Source organism: Meleagris gallopavo, chromosome 1 (genome assembly GCF_000146605.3).
Source record: "Meleagris gallopavo isolate NT-WF06-2002-E0010 breed Aviagen turkey brand Nicholas breeding stock chromosome 1, Turkey_5.1, whole genome shotgun sequence".
Lineage (NCBI taxonomy): Eukaryota > Metazoa > Chordata > Aves > Galliformes > Phasianidae > Meleagris > Meleagris gallopavo.
The window spans coordinates 33,230,286-33,247,171 of record NC_015011.2 but is presented as its reverse complement, the minus strand read 5'-3'; the positions used below and the strand labels follow the sequence as shown (position 1 = coordinate 33,247,171).

The 16,886-nt window shown below is 42.4% G+C and overlaps 1 protein-coding gene across 2 annotated transcripts in view; it reads right to left on the bottom strand.

Moving 5' to 3' along the window:
• Nucleotides 1-222: 222 nt before the first annotated feature.
• RASSF3 (Ras association domain family member 3) overlaps nucleotides 223-16,886 on the bottom strand; it is a 102,527-nt gene continuing 85,863 nt past the window's right edge. For both annotated transcript variants that reach the window (XM_019613022.2, XM_010707765.3), the window contains exons 3-6: nucleotides 5,908-6,015; nucleotides 4,540-4,807; nucleotides 3,484-3,599; nucleotides 223-3,163 (exon numbers count right to left, since the gene is read on the bottom strand). In XM_019613022.2, the coding sequence (XP_019468567.1) occupies nucleotides 3,014-3,163; nucleotides 3,484-3,599; nucleotides 4,540-4,807; nucleotides 5,908-6,015 (642 nt within the window). In that variant the 3' untranslated portion in view covers nucleotides 223-3,013. The remainder of the gene's footprint in view (nucleotides 3,164-3,483; nucleotides 3,600-4,539; nucleotides 4,808-5,907; nucleotides 6,016-16,886) is intronic.

The window sequence follows — 16,886 nt, the reverse complement described above, 5'->3', positions numbered from 1 at the left end:
TTCTTTATCAAAAACAGGAAGCAAATTAAAGTAAAACCATGTACTTCTGTTATTCTGTACAATTGGGAACATGCACACACAGACACTAAATTTACCCGTTGTCCCATGGAAGCTACATCTCCTAACCATGACCCAGAGCCACAGAGAAGCCTCATCCAGTATCCAACCATCACAACACGAACTCCAGAAAATGGGAAAATAAAAACATACCACATAGCAAAGTATTGCCAACTTCAACTTTAATAATGGAACCATCACTTGCCATTTCATTAATAACTTTTAGGGGAATAAAAACTTCCCTATAAAAATAAAACTAAGCTTGTCAAAATTATAAATAGTTTAATGCTTGTTTGTCTTTAAAGACATATATTTTAATGTTTCCCTGCATTCCCCTCCTCCCACCCCCCCTTCCCCAATCATCTGATCATTCTGGTACCATCACATAAAAGAAATGAAAACAGTTCTGCAACAAAAGCTTTGACAGTTTAATTTGATGCTAAAATTAAAAAGAGAAAAGGTGGTCAGGGATGACCATTACTTTTCTTTAAATTAAAGCTGTTGTAATTGCCAGTGTGTAAAAAATAAAAATAATAATAATAATAATAATTAACCCCACACATGACATCTTACAATAATTAACCATGGACTAAGACAAAATTAAAATATAGTAAGCCGTTTTGGTTCTTGCCCCTTCTCCCCCAATTCAAAACTCATAGTGCATACAACACTGATTGAGGTTTTTGGCTGAAGTAAATGTAGATGTGCCCACTTAAAAGACTGATAGTTCAGTTCAAGTAAAACCAAAATTCACATATTTTTATACTCCACTTTTAGACTCAAACAGTGTTTAAATCTGAGCAACAAATGGTTCAACATTAACAGCGATTATGTAAAGATTGCATCGTTACGGGCAGGCATATAAATAAGTAGATGTTAACAGAATACCATGGACATGCTGCTGCTTCATAGAACAAAACAAACCGTAACAAAACAGTAAAGCATTCCCTGAACCATTATAAAGTGTCTCACTTGAGGATAATGTTACTAACTCACACATGCACTACAATGTTACATGTGAAATTAAGAAAAAAAAACAACAACAACAACAACAACAAGATATGCCATATAGATACCTTATAGTTAGTCCTACTTTTAATTTCTCTTAACACTTTAAAACATTATGATTGTCAAATTCTTTTTACCAAAAAACATCTGTGAAGAGTTTCAAAAAAGAAGTCTAAGGAAAGGAAACAAAGGCACAGTTACATCAAATTAAGGTGATGACCAGAAGCATCGTGGAGTTTCACAAAGTATCCATTAGATGTCGCCAAAGTTCTAACAATTCCTTGGGAATTCAAAATGAACATCCTAGGAGCAGAGGAAAAAAACCACCCAAACGAAACGAAACACAACTCACCATCAACTTCTGCAGTTCCTCAGCCTATAGCACTTCCCCCACCTCACCTCCATTATATACAGCTCATTTCCTCTCTGGTGTGGTAATGACTGGATTATGGGTTACCTGACTTGCCTTATGCCTCTATTGCACTCTCACTGCTTTGGTTTCTTTCCAGCGTGCTTTTTAGATAAATAACTCTGAAAGAACCACAGTTTTATTTACAATAAAGTAATTTTTTTTTTTTTTTGCTACATTTTTCCTACATTTAAAATCAAGTAAATCAGCAGTCTACAGAATTTGGTAATTAGGTGTTCAATTAAGGATTTAAAAAATATGAGAGAGAAAATCTTTGAATTACTAAAAGCAAGAGTTGCTAAGCTCGGTCACCACCACGGTCAGTATAATTTAATTTTCTGTTACGCTGGAAACATGAATAAGAAACTCTTACTTCCTTTGCCTGACCGAGCCTTTAACAGATGAGGAAGTAGATGAAGCTATTTTTGTCTTTCAGATACGACAATTCAAGATTATCCAGCCTAAAAATGGATTGCTGAGCCAGAGGAAAGATCTGACTTACAACAAAGACCAAATGCATCTGTAGTTATAGCTTGGATCCTAAATACTCACTAGGATGGGTTTTATCTTAGATAACATCCACATTTCAGAATTCAAGTAAGCAGCCACTTGGCTAGCTTTGCTGCGCTTCCCAACCCCCCATTACACATTTATGGAACTAGCTCCTCCAATTGTGATCTCTGTGCAGCTCCACTTCCATTCTTATTCAGCTTTTGCCTCTTTTTCCTTCCCAATTTTTCTATCATCTTTATTTCTTTTCCAGTGTGGATTTATGAAATTAAGAAGCCCTAAAACTTAGTCACAATATTACAACATCCTAAAACTTTACTCTTGTAGAATTAGTATTTTAACTTTCCTCTGTATAAATACTACTTCTATTTAAAACCAGTCCTTCTCCATCAGCTATTACACTTTTCCTGCCCTAACTCTAACCCTCTCTTCAACTTTCTCCTTACCTTCTCTGGGAAGACTAACTGTAAGCCTTCCACAAATTTCACAGAACAAAACATCAGGTCTCATATGCCTTCCATCTATAACAGTTCTCCCACAAATTATACAGTAACTATTTGAAAACAGAAAGGTAGTGCAAATCAATTTCATCTCAAAGATAGTGCTCCAACTGATTATTTTCCAGATAGATTTATTCATTTTTTAAACCAATCAATTTGCACCTCCTTATTTGTAAAGCTACCATTAAAGCAAAGAAGAAGAAAAAAAAAAATCTTATTTCATAGCATCCTAGTAAATTGGTTACAGTTTCACAGCTTGCACCAAGATTACTTGGAAAACTCTCTAGGCACACAGAGGGTTGCAAACTGATGTACAAACATGCAGAATCCCTTACACTTGTGGGTGTGAGATGCTAAGTCACCTGGCTTATGGAACTAAGTCTGTAGCAAAATTCAGGTACCCTAGCATCACAAAACAGTCTTCTGAATAAAGAAAACTACTCTTTGCTGCTCTTTTGTACTTTGGGTTTGGCATGCTATACTGACATTTGGTTGTGTGCATTTTTCCTGAGTGTGCTTTGGCCCCCTTTTAACCAGGTTTCCACACCCCACCAAGGGCTTCTTCAAGTTTGTCCCTGTAAGCTGCGTAACGCTTCTTTAGGATTTGCAGTTGCTCGTTTTCCTCTTTGTCCAGTATACGCAAGAAGTTTTGTAGTTCAGGAAGGCTGAAAGCTTCCCACTGTAAAGACAGAAAGAGAAAACGACAGATGAAATAACAGGAAATGCACATAGCATTTATATATACACAGCATCAGGCACCCTACTCGCAAATCCTAGCAATCTGAAAATGTTTAACTCTTTTATGCTGTTTTCTGTTCCGAATGCCCTAAAACAGCAGGCCAGCCTAACCACAGACTAAACCCTTATAAAAAGCACAAAATAACTATAAATGAGAAGAAAAAAAGAAAGCTTCCCAAAAAAATAGATCATCACATCAGCGCAGATCAGGATCCCACTCACCCATGATGTTAAAGGACCAAAAAGCTGAGTGTAACATACCATGACCTCTCCAGTCTCGTGCTCACGTAGAACAAAACTGAGCATTTCTGTCCTGGGGCCTGCCACCAAACGCAGGTAGAGGGGATGTTCTCTGTCGGACAGCTTGCATATATAAACTGCAGGAGAAGTGACAGAAATTAGCCATCTTTAATAACGATGTTTGACATGTTTTGAATGATTAGTGCTGGCCAACGTTAGAGATTTTCAGAGATCTGCACCTGTAGCCACAAATTTACACATTCTCCAAGCTCTTTTTGAACAAATGAGCTTTAGGGATGGCAGCAGTACAAGGCTAAACTCAAATATGAATGAAGCGGCTTCTAGTCAACACAGGATCTGAATGTACGCGGGGGTGGGAGGAGGAAATACAACACAGCTCTGTAGCTATAAATAAGTATTTAAAACATCACAGCTGTGGTATCATCATTCTGAAACTCTTTTTTTTCCAGACAGGCAGAAACATCTGAGCTCCTGAAACCGCTGTCTATGTCTGCCTACAGACGGCAGATTCTTAAATGCACCAACACAATGCTGGCAAAAAGTGTTTTTCACTGAAGATACCTTCTGCATCTTCTGGCATTTCCAAACATGATATACACCTAACTTTTTCATCAGATGGTTTAGAGAGCATCACGTGCAAATAGAATGTGCATGCCCACAGTGCTCATCATCTCAACAGCTGTCTGTCTGAGCAGGGACTGCAGGTATTGCTGACATGATGGCTTCTCTTTAAAACACCGTCCTGTAATTCAATCTCACAGATCTGTAGTGTTGAAATTTAGAGCCTGATAAAGGGGCACTTTAAATGAAGAGATTGCATAGCAGGAGAGATCCATGCAGATGCTTTAGGAGGTTCTCCTAACTTTTGTGAAATATCCCCACTGCACTTACTCTCTTATTGCACATGCTACTTTTCCAAAGAAAAAAAAAAGATAAGAGTCACTAAGACTGCCACCTCCCTCCATCTCTTTCTTTCTTCCACCCTGTTTATTTCAAGTGCTCCTATAGCATAGATCCCCACAGATCACTTTGTCACCCAAATGTCCTAAGTCTAACCTTGGTCTTCCTTGTGACAGCGTTTGTAAAGTGCAAACTTTGCAGGGTTGTCAGCAACAAAAAACTTTTTGAGCAAGGCCTCAATGACTTCACGGACAGTATTGGTGCTGCTGATGTGAAGTGTATTCACACAGTCGTTCGGCAGGTAAAAAGCAGTTTCGTTATTGCTGTGAGCACACGTTCCCTGGCCGGGAGAAGACTGCACAGTGATCGGTCTGCATAGTTCCATCTGAACTTTGATGAAGCCAGTGTAAATCCCATTTGAGTTCTGCAACAGGAAGAGAAACAGCAAACGCTTAAATTTAGCGGTGAACAATTGTGACATATTAGTGGAGAAGGAAGACTGAAGAGTGAGTGATCACAAATGCCACTGTAATACATGACATCTCCTAGGAAAGATTTCTTTTCAATAATTCATATTACTAAGCAGAAATACCAGCAGGAATAAAATTAATACCTGCCTTAACAATAACAGCTGAGCTCTACATCTATTAGATCTTGACTACGAAGTGTAAAAGTCCGTTAGCATGCATTTCTAACTACATATCTGGTGAACAAATAAAGAAATTAACTCCCTTCTTTTCAGCTGCACTTGTCAAATTATTTTATGGCATTTAAATGCTCAAATATTGTTGCAATTCAAAAATAAACAGAATAGATGTTAATCTAATGAGCATTTTCAATTATTTTTTCTGATTGCTTCTGAAGGAAAACAGCAAAATTGTTCACACATTACTGAGCTAGAGGACTTGTGAATGTGAGTGTTATTATTATGGTCTGGAGAAGGTATAAGACATCTAAGCCTTAGACCTGATATACAGCACTTGGAAATTACAAATCTATCTGCATTCAGTTGTCCATATAACGTGCACGGAGATGGCAGCAGTAAGAAGTCTCCTCGTGCTGAAAACCTATAGGACTGCTCTGAGCAATAAGTCTCCTATAAAAAATATTTCATCTTTTTACTTCTCTCAGTTGTTCGTGCATCTGCTAAAGAGATGCTTGAAAAACATTTATAAACCCAAACAGAATGAATATGTTCATGTTTACTAGCTGAAGGGTTTTCAGCTGACAAACTGACATCTTGGTGTTAAAGCAGAATTTAATCTTAAATGCATTTCAAATGATGCTCAAATTTGTTTCTTCTACAGTTTGTTTCCATTCACATAAAAAAGTGACACGAATAAAAATATTCTAGATGTAAGATTTATTTGCAGATCTAAGAAGATTTCTACAAAGTCATTAAACCAGAGACGGTTTTGCATGTAAGATGCTAAGGACAAAATGATTCATTACTCACTAAGAAGTTACCATGCAATTGCTCCTATTGTAAGTTACAGAATTACAGAAACCCTATGCAAAACTTACCAAGGTCATCTTCAATTTATCAGTGACAGATGAGTTATAGCTTTGTATCTTCTCTTTAACTTCTTCTTTACTGAGATAAACATGAGGTTCGGTCTCCTTCTGATCATCCTTCAACAACAGCAGAGAGAGTCGTTTTAGAAAACAAAATAAAGAACATTTCTCTTACAACGTGGGATCTGAACCTTCCAGTTTGGGTGACAATTACTCCACAGGGCTCAACGCACATTAACCATTCGTATGGCAAAAGAAAGGCTGAGCAAGTTAGGTGAGTCAGGGGGAAAACTTGAACTGAATGGAGATGGTTAAATCAACACACCCAAAGACACTCGTGCAATTCTTCTGCCAATTGTTTTCACTCAAATATTTATTAGGGGTAAGTCAAACAGCTCTATTTGCTCATGTCAGTGCTATGCAATACCGTTAAGAATACAGCTGGAATTTTTGAAACATTACTCAGGGCACAAATGGGTATTTCTAAACAAACAAAGAACACAAATAAAAGCAGCAGTGTGTACTAACAAGTAACACCAGCAGTCCTAATGTGCGCCACAAAGACAGGAGCATCCCCACATCCCAGCCTGCATATGCTCTGGGGCACTGACTGCTATGTGAGCCATCATGAGTCACACCAGCTCCGTAACGTCACACCACAGCCATGGCTTTTCCACAGGGAAGGCCCTATTAGATTTTCAACTGCTGCTTTTATGAGCTTGCTACGGATTTTACGCTCAGCAGTAAAACCAATCCCTGGAGTTGGATTTTATCCAAACAAACATTTGTTCCCAATCCACATCACTGCAGCGAACAGCGTTATAAATACATTCTACCACGAGCACCAACGCCATATATAGTCTGAAAGAGTTGCAGCTCTCAGCTTTAACAGCATAAGACATCGCTTAGAAAGGGAGAAGCGAAGGTCTGAAGCTTTTGGGTCCCTCTGAACACAGACACACACGGGGACCATACAAAGGAGAGGAGCTCCCTGCACACATGCAGCCCTTGGGACATCTGTGCACACCCGGACAGCGCTTTGGTTTGCCAGGATGACCGCAGCCGGTGTGGAACTGAAAGCTGACATTTCCCAGAAAGAATGCGCAAAGCATTTTTCTGTCTCCTAATTTAAAATCGGCTAGTTTTAGCTCTGTGGGGCTTAGCGTTGCTTTTCCTATATGGTGTTTTACTAAATGACATGCTGGAGCTGACTTTTCTCCCATAGCTATAAAAAGAAAGGCGTGATCTGAACGCACTGGGAACCAGAAACCTTAGGCTCCCATCTGGACTCAAATGCTGCTTTCCTGCACAACATGGGGAACACACCTTTACTTCAGCGATGAGGAAACTGAGGCAAAATGAACACCGGCCGAACAACTCTCCCACCAGCTGCTCAGCACAACTTTTACTAAGTGCATGGAGTGCCCTGCACAGCTGCCAAACCCCACCTCACTATTGCAAAATACCAAATTACCGAACGTCTTCAGAATCCAAGCCTGCAGTCCCACTAGAGAAATGAATCTTTCTTACTCCTCTATTTGTCATCTTCTCCTAAACTGCCATCAGAGTTACAATACAACTTCATCTAAACTTCTTGCTTCATCTCCACAGAGGCTCTTACACCGTTGCAGCATTCACTTTGAGAGCAAATGAATAGATGAAACAAAACAGTATTTTCTCTTTCTTTCTTGTGCCTAAGCGTTTTTTGTTTTGTTTTTTCTCTGAAATCAAAATAGGTTTTGCTGCTTTAGTGCTCAAAATAAGCAGTAAAAGCAATGACACAGAGCAGGTCTGGAACTATGGGCATTCTGAATACCATCTTCAAACCATGTGAGAACAGGCCAAGATTCCAGCCACACAAACTTGACAGAGCACCTACTGCCTCTACATCTGCTTTCACAGACCCGGAAGTTGAAACCAGAAGGTTTCTATGTCTGCAACTTCAGACAAGCCTCTCAGCACAGATCCAATCTGCTAACAGTTTTGATAGTAAATTTCTAATAGTGGACACCGCAGCTTTACTATTTGCCATTATTTCATGGACAACAGACCAAGCAGGTGCCTCTCCTCTACTTCACTGGAGCCAACTGTTATCTTTAAGTGGTGCAGCTGACACACAAGAGGGAAGGAATGCTATCCAGACAGATCTGGACAGGCTTGAGAGGTGGGCCTATGCCAACCTCATGGAGTTCAACGAGGCCAAGTGCAAGGTCCTGCACCTGGGTTGGGGCAATCCCAAGTACAAATATAGGCTGGGTGGATAATGGCTTGAAAGCAATCCTGAGGAGGAGTTGGGGGGTGTAGGTTGCTGTGATTCAACATGAGCCAGCAATGTGCTCCTACAGCCCAGAAGGCCAACCATATCCTGGGTTGCATCAAAGGAATTATGACCCTCGAGTGGGTCGAGGGAGGTGATGCTGCCCCTCTACTCTGCTCTTGTGAGACCCCACCTGGAGTACTGTGCCAAGTTCTGGGGCCACCAACACAAAAAGGACATGGAGCTGTTAAAGCACACCCATGGGAGGGCCACAGAGATGATCAGAGGGTTGGAGCACCTCCCCTATGAGGCCAGGCTGAGAGAGCTGGGGCTTTTCAGCCTGGAGAAGAGAAGGCTCTGGGGGGACCTTACAGCAGACTTCTAGTACCTGAAGGGAGGCCTGCAGGACAAGGGGAAATGGCTTTAAACTGGAACAGGATAGATTTAGACTAGATATTAGGAAGAAATTATTTACTGTGAGGGTGGTGAGAACACTGGAACAGACTGCCCAGAGAGGCTGTGGATGCCCCCTCCGTGGAAGCATTCCAGGCCAGGGTGGATGGAGCTGTGAGCACCCTGGTCTCGAGGGAGGTGTCCTTGCCCATAGCAGGGGATTGGAACTAGATCTTAAAGGTCACTTCCAACCCCAACAATTCTATGATTCTGTGTAATCACCCAAACCACCCACAACATCATCAAGAGAAAACACTACTCAGCAAGGAGACCACTCCCTAGTCTTACCTATGACTACCCTGACCTTTGTTTCAATAACATCACACTGACTTCTGTGCACTTCAAGAGGTTTAATCTGGCAGAAAGGACTTTCAATAGCTGTAGATAACAAAAAGAGCGTATTATAAAAAGAATTAATGGTATAGGGCACATGGCTCACAGCAAGTAAACAATCTGCCTACATTATTAACAGTTGGAAAAAAAAAAAACAAACCCAACAACAAATCCAACTCAGTAAACAAGCTAGATAGCAATTTGATTAGGTTAGAATAGATGAAAGCTTCTGAGAATAGCCTATTCCTGTGGGCTGTCAAGGATCCAGGCACTACGTATGAAACCCAAGCACGATGCCTAAGAAAGCCCAGTTCTGCTGGACTTGTTCTGGTGCTGCCCTGGGGTCAGCTCTGCAAATATTAAATAGGAGAACACACTGCTGGATGCTAAATATTTGATAGAACCAAATGCAATTGCAAGCGTGCGTTTGAGGAGCTGCAGGCGGTAGCTCCAGCAGGCTGGAGGTGAGGGGTTGGGAAGAGCTCAGTGTAATGCCAGCCTTCCAGGTGAGGCTCCCTGCAGAGCTGCAGGCTGCCTTCCATCATTGAGGGAATCACTGCTCCCCCACTGAGCTAGGAAGGCTTCCCTGCTTGAACACACCACTGGAACTTCTGGCTCTTCACACTGATACCAGTGGCCAGGCAGTTTTGGCCAAGTTTAGTTCAGCATGAAGAAGGAAAGCCATGTTTATGCAAAAGCTGAGAGAACTTCCCTCTGCACATACCAGCAACATGGCTTTACTTCATTTTCTGAACAACCAAAGACTGCCTCAACTAATTTTAACAGTATAGAGATTATGAAAAGTAGGGACTGAGTATCAAGAATGATTACTGGGCTTAAAGCATTAATGAATAGACCCAAATCCTTTCAAGAAAAGTGCTACATATGGCAAGCAGAAACCCTGTTTACTTCAATTACCATTTTCAGCCCAATCCTCCACTCATGACCATCAAAAGACCACAGAGAGTGAGCAAGGGAGGACAGCCAACACATATGTCATCCCAGAGGGAAAACCAAGGCCAGGACCTTCATGAATGAACCTAGAGATACACTTCCACTCCCAAACAAAAGCTCAAACACTCCTGCTGCACACACATCAGGGGACAGAGTTCAACCAAGCAAGCAGAAACTCTCACCTGCCAGACACCACTGCCCATGAAGAATCGCATCAGTTTCATACAGACTGAAGTGACAGTGAACCATCCATGTCTGCTACCAGGAGAAAGTCCACAAAGGAACACCCACTGAGCCCTCCATGAACACAAAAAGCCTTGGCCCACTGGCTCAGTTGTGCTCAGTGACTAACATCAGATACCATACACAGATTTGAGGCACCTGTGTCTTTCATTTTCCCTAATTACACAATCAACATGCAAGAATTACTCCTTGACAAGACAGTACACCGTTTTCCCCAAAGCTGAAATGCTCACAGCATGGTGTGGCACTTGGCTTTTGCCATACAGCTTTGTCTAGCCATGTCTTCAAGCAAACAAATAAATCTTTGACCAAAGCAACTCAGCAGCTGAGGGAGGGCTTGGCAAACTATGACTTATTTCCTCCTGTATTTGTCATGTCATAACAGGACTCACCCAAGAAAAATCCCCCTGATATCTCTGCTTAGGTCCAGCAGATCAAATTCCAGTGTGGTATCTACCATCTGTAAAAGATCTTGAGTGATCCACCAGCAGCAGAATAACAGCAGTAACAAAGAAATCTCTACTGGGCTTTGCAAAAATGTTTGTACTGTGCTGTTGAGGAAGGTCCATAAGCAGCTGAAGTCACACGTATGCAGAGTGAGACTGCTGGGAGAGCAGTTACTCCAACCTCACCAAGGTTAAACGAAGCTGAAGGGAGGGAAGGCATTCAGAGGTGAGATTTGAATGCCACAGCTCAGTATGTGTGACCTGTCCTTGTGACATTTCCACCTGTCCTGGTGAAAGGAGAAGCCCATCTGTGTCACCTGGTGGCTCACTCAGCCCAGGACAGAAGCCACTTTTCCAGCTGTGTCCCTCAGAGCCCAGAGGCACACTCTGCAAGCCCAGGCACAGCTCCGCTGGGAGTGGAATGCTGCAGCCCAACTACTCATCCCTGCGTCTATTCGGATGCAGCCGATTCATCTCCAGCGCCTGGTGAGACACCCAGCATGCATGTCCAACACAATCTGCATGTTGGGAATTGTGAAACTGCCCCTCTTCCAAAGACAGGCCTGGTGATGAGTTTCTACCCACAGATCCTCGCATGTGTCACTGCAGAAGCACAACACAGCACAGCAGTTCATGCCGTGCCTTCTGTCAGCTTAGGTGCTGCAGGGCCTGGCAAGACACTTCTGGGTGCTAGAGTTCAAAAACAAACAAACAATGGACTTATAGTGTGTTATTTTGGTAAAACACAAAAACTTGAGTGAGGTGTGTTTCTATCACCTACCCAGATGATGATGTCAGCAATGGCAGCCATGTCATCGCACCTTCCCCCTCCCAGCCCTAATAAGTGTGTTTTCCTCATCAGAGCCTTGTGCCTCCTTCCGTTCTCTGTTTCTCAGCCCAGCACAGATGGGAAGGATAAAAACTGATGTCAAGATAGCTGAATGCACCAGAATCTGCATGGAGGACTTTTTGGGGTCCAAAACACTTCTTTAAGTTCTATCTATTAACTTCCTGTGAATATCACGCTGCACTTCCCAACTCTAACAGCATACACCACTGATGGCCATTCATATTAAAACTATTCCTCAGGTCAGCTAAAGCAGTTCATGCTCAAATGAAATTCCTAAGGAACAGCTGCCAGTGAGAAGGAAATGAGGCAAGTGCTTTTGTTTCCCCACAGGGAATAGTTGGTCTTTCATTCAAACTCATGAGGCAATGTCTCTTCACAGTTGAGCCTCCTCTCAACAGAAAAGGCAGAAAATGTATTTTTCTTTATCCCTTCCATACCCCCATTTTTATTTGCATGGCAGATGTTTAGAGAAGAATCCCTGTCTTTCTAACATGTATACCCAGTACAAGGGCCCCCAGAGGGTAGTTCTGCGTGAATCCTCAAGGAACACAACAACAACAACAACAAAAGCATAGATCACAATTAAAATGAACTGCAAATCAAGTTGCAACCCCCCCAAAAAAGAAGAATCACATCACATCTGGGACTTCCATAAAGTTCAAGTCCCACGGTTACTGCCAAAGCCTAGTCTTGCCTGCAATAAGAAAGCACTAACCTTAACAGCTAGCAAGCTGCTACGGAATTAGGCTAGGAAAAAGCCACAGACAAAAACCCTGATGCCTTTTTCCTCAGGATTCTTGCCTCGAGATGGATGCTCAGCTTCCCCAACTTGTTTTTAATTTACAGGGGAATACAACAAGCTGCCTCTCCTCTAACTCCCCATTCTCACAAAATTTCTAGGAACTTGGCACCTTTGAGGAATGGGGAAATCAAGCTCCTCCTCTTAAACTTCTGGCTTGACAGAGAAAAGAAAACATAATGGACAAAATATAAATCTGTCCCAGGAATATTGTAACACTGTTCTAAGAAGTCTACACAGAAGGCCTGTGAGAGCTCAAGCCAACTTTTAAACAATGGCAGTGCCTATCTCCTGCCCTCATACATCCTATTAATCCCATACATAGAGTAAAACCTGATTCAGCCAGAAAAGAAGAGATGCACTGACCTGGCTGTGAATTGTGACCAGGAGTTATTTTTGAGTTAAAGTACTGAGGCTTTGACAAATGAAAAATGCAACCTATTCTACATTTAAAAAAAATTATATATAAAGTCTTGTTTAGTTAAAAAAAAATGAAACCAATGCAACTTATTTATGTTTGCATTTGAACTAACAGTGGTACCATAGAACAAATAACCTAATAGAGAATACAAAAGAAAACACAGTAAGGGACTTCTGATCTCAGTGCAGTTGTTACTTTCGTAAGAAACAACTCTACATTTCCTACAACCTGCCAGCACTCCCACAGGAAAGAAAGAAATTGAAACCCTGCAAACAAACATCTTGCTTTTTCCTCATCTTAACTCTCCCAAGATCAAAGCAGCACTGTCAGCAACTTCTTCCATCCGAGAGCAAGTCTGTGCTCAGATGATGTGCTCTTCTTTCCATAGAAAGCCTAAGAACCAGAGTGGAGATGCTGGTCACATCCATACACAAATGGTAAGACACATCAGCAGCCAGGAAAGTACAGAGAAGACAGACAACAACAAACAAACAAAAACCTAGCCAAATCTGAAAATTCTAAAAAACAAATAAAAAAAGATGCAGTTCTAAGCTTGATACCTTCTTATGTAACTGCACCTCAAAATGCCTGTGTCTTCCTGAACAGGCACACACTGTTCCCTGGGTTAGGGAATGCCATTTTCTGATGGGATGGATGATGTGGGCAGAGTAACCTCTGTATCCTGTTCAGTGCCTCTTTCTTTCTGAGCTCAGTGTGACCCAGTTCCCATTCCCATGTCAGTGGCACACCAGCCAGGAAGCAGTCCAAAACACTTTGTTTTTCTGAGCAGGCTTGGCTCAACCAAGTCTTAATTATCCTAATGGAGCAAGAAAGAACAACCTGCACCTGAGTAAGAACAACCTGCCTTCTGAAGGCAACAACAGCAGAAATGCCCGCCTGGGCCAGGTGTACACAGTCCATTCAGCCTGGTATTCAGCCTGCAACAGCAGCAGAAAAGAAGGCTATTTCGAGAGAACACGTGAGCCTTTTCTGCAGCCTCTCCACTGGCATCCACAACTGTTTCAGCAGGAATGCAGAGGGTACCTCCCTTCTGAGTGCTTTTAGTCTCCATTTATGGCCCTGCTGGTGAGGCATGCATGCAAGGCCTCTCGGAACCTGCCGATACTCCGTGTCTGCACCTCCTGCAGAAGCGAGTACAGGAAGTACACAAATGCAGTGTGAAGGACTGTCATCTGCTTCCAAGTGATCTACTGTTGAGACAGAGGAAACTTCTGCTAGGCATAACGGGTGTCCCCTTAATACTAATACTGCAAGACCTTGTGAACCTGAATTTCATGTCTGCTTACCCATCACCCTCATGATTTTTACAACATAATCATATGCCTCCACAAAATGAGGTGCCCTGGACTCTTCAGCCTTTCCTCCTAACTCAGCTGCTCTAGCCTCTCCATTATTTTAGAGAAGAATAAGTAGTTCCGTGTGCCCTGAGATGTGGTGAGCTGGGATCATAGAATCATAGAATCACCAAGGTTGGAAAAGACCTAAAAGATCATGCAGTCCAACCATTCACCTATTACCAATAGCTCCCACTAAACCATGTCCCTCAACACAACATCCAGTCTTTCCTTGAATGCCCCCAGGGTCAGTGACTCCACCACCTCCCTGGGCAGTCCATTCCAGTGCCTGACCACCCTTTCTGAAGAGTAATACTTCCTAATGTCCAGCTTGAATCTCCCCTGCCGTAGCTTGAAACCATTCCTTCTGGCTAATGACACGAGAGAAGAAGCCGACCCCCAGCTCACTACAACCTCCCTTCAGGAAGTTACAGAGAGCAATGAGATCTCCCCTGAGCCTCCTCTTCTCCAGGCTGAACATTCCCAGCTCCTTCAGCCTCTCCTCATATGGCCTGTGTTCCAGACCCCTCACCAGCTTTGTTGCCCTCCTTTGAACACGTTCCAGGGCCTCAATGTCTTTCTTGCAGTGAGGGGCTCAAAACTGGACACAGTACTCGAGGTGCGGCCTCACTGGTGCTGAGTACAGGGGAACAACAGGGATGTATGCAGAACGTACAACAGGTGCACCAAAATGCAGGTGATCACCACTTCAATCTGTGAAAAACCCTTAAGAAAGTTACAGCTTGGTTTCTCTGCCAGGGTTCTTTCATTGTGCTCAAAGAAAGCCACAGTTTATCATTTTGGCATGATTTTACAAGGTACAGACATTCCAGCCAATAGGTGCTTTTTAGTTGCAGTCTATTTTAGTTTTTCCCAGAGAACCACCACACAATGGTGGCTGGCATGCTAATGAAAGTGTACCAGAAAGCATTATCTTTCTTGCTCAACGTCTCTGATGTAAACACTTCTGTTTATATGGTGAATAGTTTTAAGCAGCAGAGAATGAAAACATGGGCTTTAACTAACTTCCCTTTATTCATTCTAACAAATTATTTTCCTTTAAACGGGAGCAATATAAAAGCAGTTCATGTTCAGGCACTGTGAAAGGAAGGTTAGAAAAATAAATCTATTTGTTGGTAACATTAACATTGCTGAAGTTTCAGCTAAGTTTATCATGACCTCACCTCTGAAAACCCCTAGTAACAAAGCCTGTCATACCCTATAAGGCCATACTTTAACTACTGGCACACAACCCACTTTTTAAAAGGCGGTCATTTGCGTAGACTGAAAACCAACCGTATGAAGAATAGTCTCTGAGGCCTGGCATTAGTCTGTCCACCAAGAATCAGCAGATCTAACGCAGATTCCTACTCTGTTTTCTTTCATATTATGACTTATTTTAAAAGCAATGCATTACACGAGTTAAGTAACATTTCACAGCTGTGTCAATTTGCTCATTACAGCTAGTAAAATGAGATGCAAGAAACAACGCAAACAATAAATAACCTCTCTCCTTCAGGTCTCCTCTACAGAAAGTGCATGAGCTTTAATTGCTGGCTATTTAAGGAGATAAGGGGTTTAATCAAGTACAAAAGGACAGCCAGCATCTTTGAGACCTGCAGAACAAAATCTAGCTTTCAACAGACAGCTGGAAACAAGATACAGTATAGAAATCTAACCAGTATATCTTGAAAAGAAGGTGAAGTATTGCCTGAAAGCTCAGCTATTCATCCAGCTAGCAAATCAGACAATTAAGTAACATCAGGACCTGGGGTCATTATACCATAGTATTTGCATGCAAACCTGAATTGCAAGAATCCAATAGGCTCCATCTACCAAGATGCAGGAAGAGGCTGCTTGCATTGACAACCCCGCGGTCTTCAAATGCAACTATCTACACCGTATATCAGAACTGGCACTGGAAAGCAACTAGGGGAAGCTCTGTGGGGGAAGAGCCAGCCACGTGCCAGGCAGAGTCGTGCTGCTTTTGCCCCCTGGCTATCATCAGGCCTCTCACACTGATGCAGGTTCAGTTGGTGGCCTCATCTGGGGCTGGGTGCCAGGCTGGGCTTCTGTGCCATTTTATCTTCAGAGTAACGTTCCCCTCCCAGGTCTGGCTGGGTATTTCACAGACTGGCTCATCGAACCCTTTTTTAAGCCATCTGATGAAATTTGCTTGTGTCAAGCAGGCAGCAGCTTCCTACCTAAGCCCAGCTTCAGGGCTCAAGCTGTGGCAAATCTGCACATGGCCACAGTCCCACCAAGTCAGTCCATTCTGTTTGGATTTGATCTATTTGGAAAACAAAACAAAACAAAACACCAAGCCCTTAAAAACTACCCAGCAGTAATGCTGACTGAGGAAGCGTGATGTAATACATTGCCTCTCCTGAAACAGCACAACCCTGACAGGCAGCTTTCCCCATCAGACCCTGCAATGAACACAGCACTGCTCAAACAGATGCACAATTTCTCAAGCAAGCACTGCCCATGGGGGTGAGTTCCTTGTTGAGGAACACACCGTTCCCTACATGGAGGAAGTACTGGATCTCTCTCGGTTCATCTGGCACTGACCTCCTATCTGAAACTCTTCCAAAGGGAAGTCCTCCCCTATGACAAGGGCTTCTCAAGAAACCTCAAAAAACTGAGGCAGCACAACTATCTATTTCTCAAATAAAATCTGCAATCTGAAGACCTCAAAGTCCCATCATAATTTGAAGAGAAAGCTGTAAGCAATCTCTGGTATCTTTATCAAAGTATACATTCTCTAAGCCACCAAAGAGCTGAAGTACCTTCCTAGTATGTTGAATGTGATCATGACAAAGCCTTCGTATGTATTTACTGTCAACTTACATAACTGCTGCTTTATATATATGTATA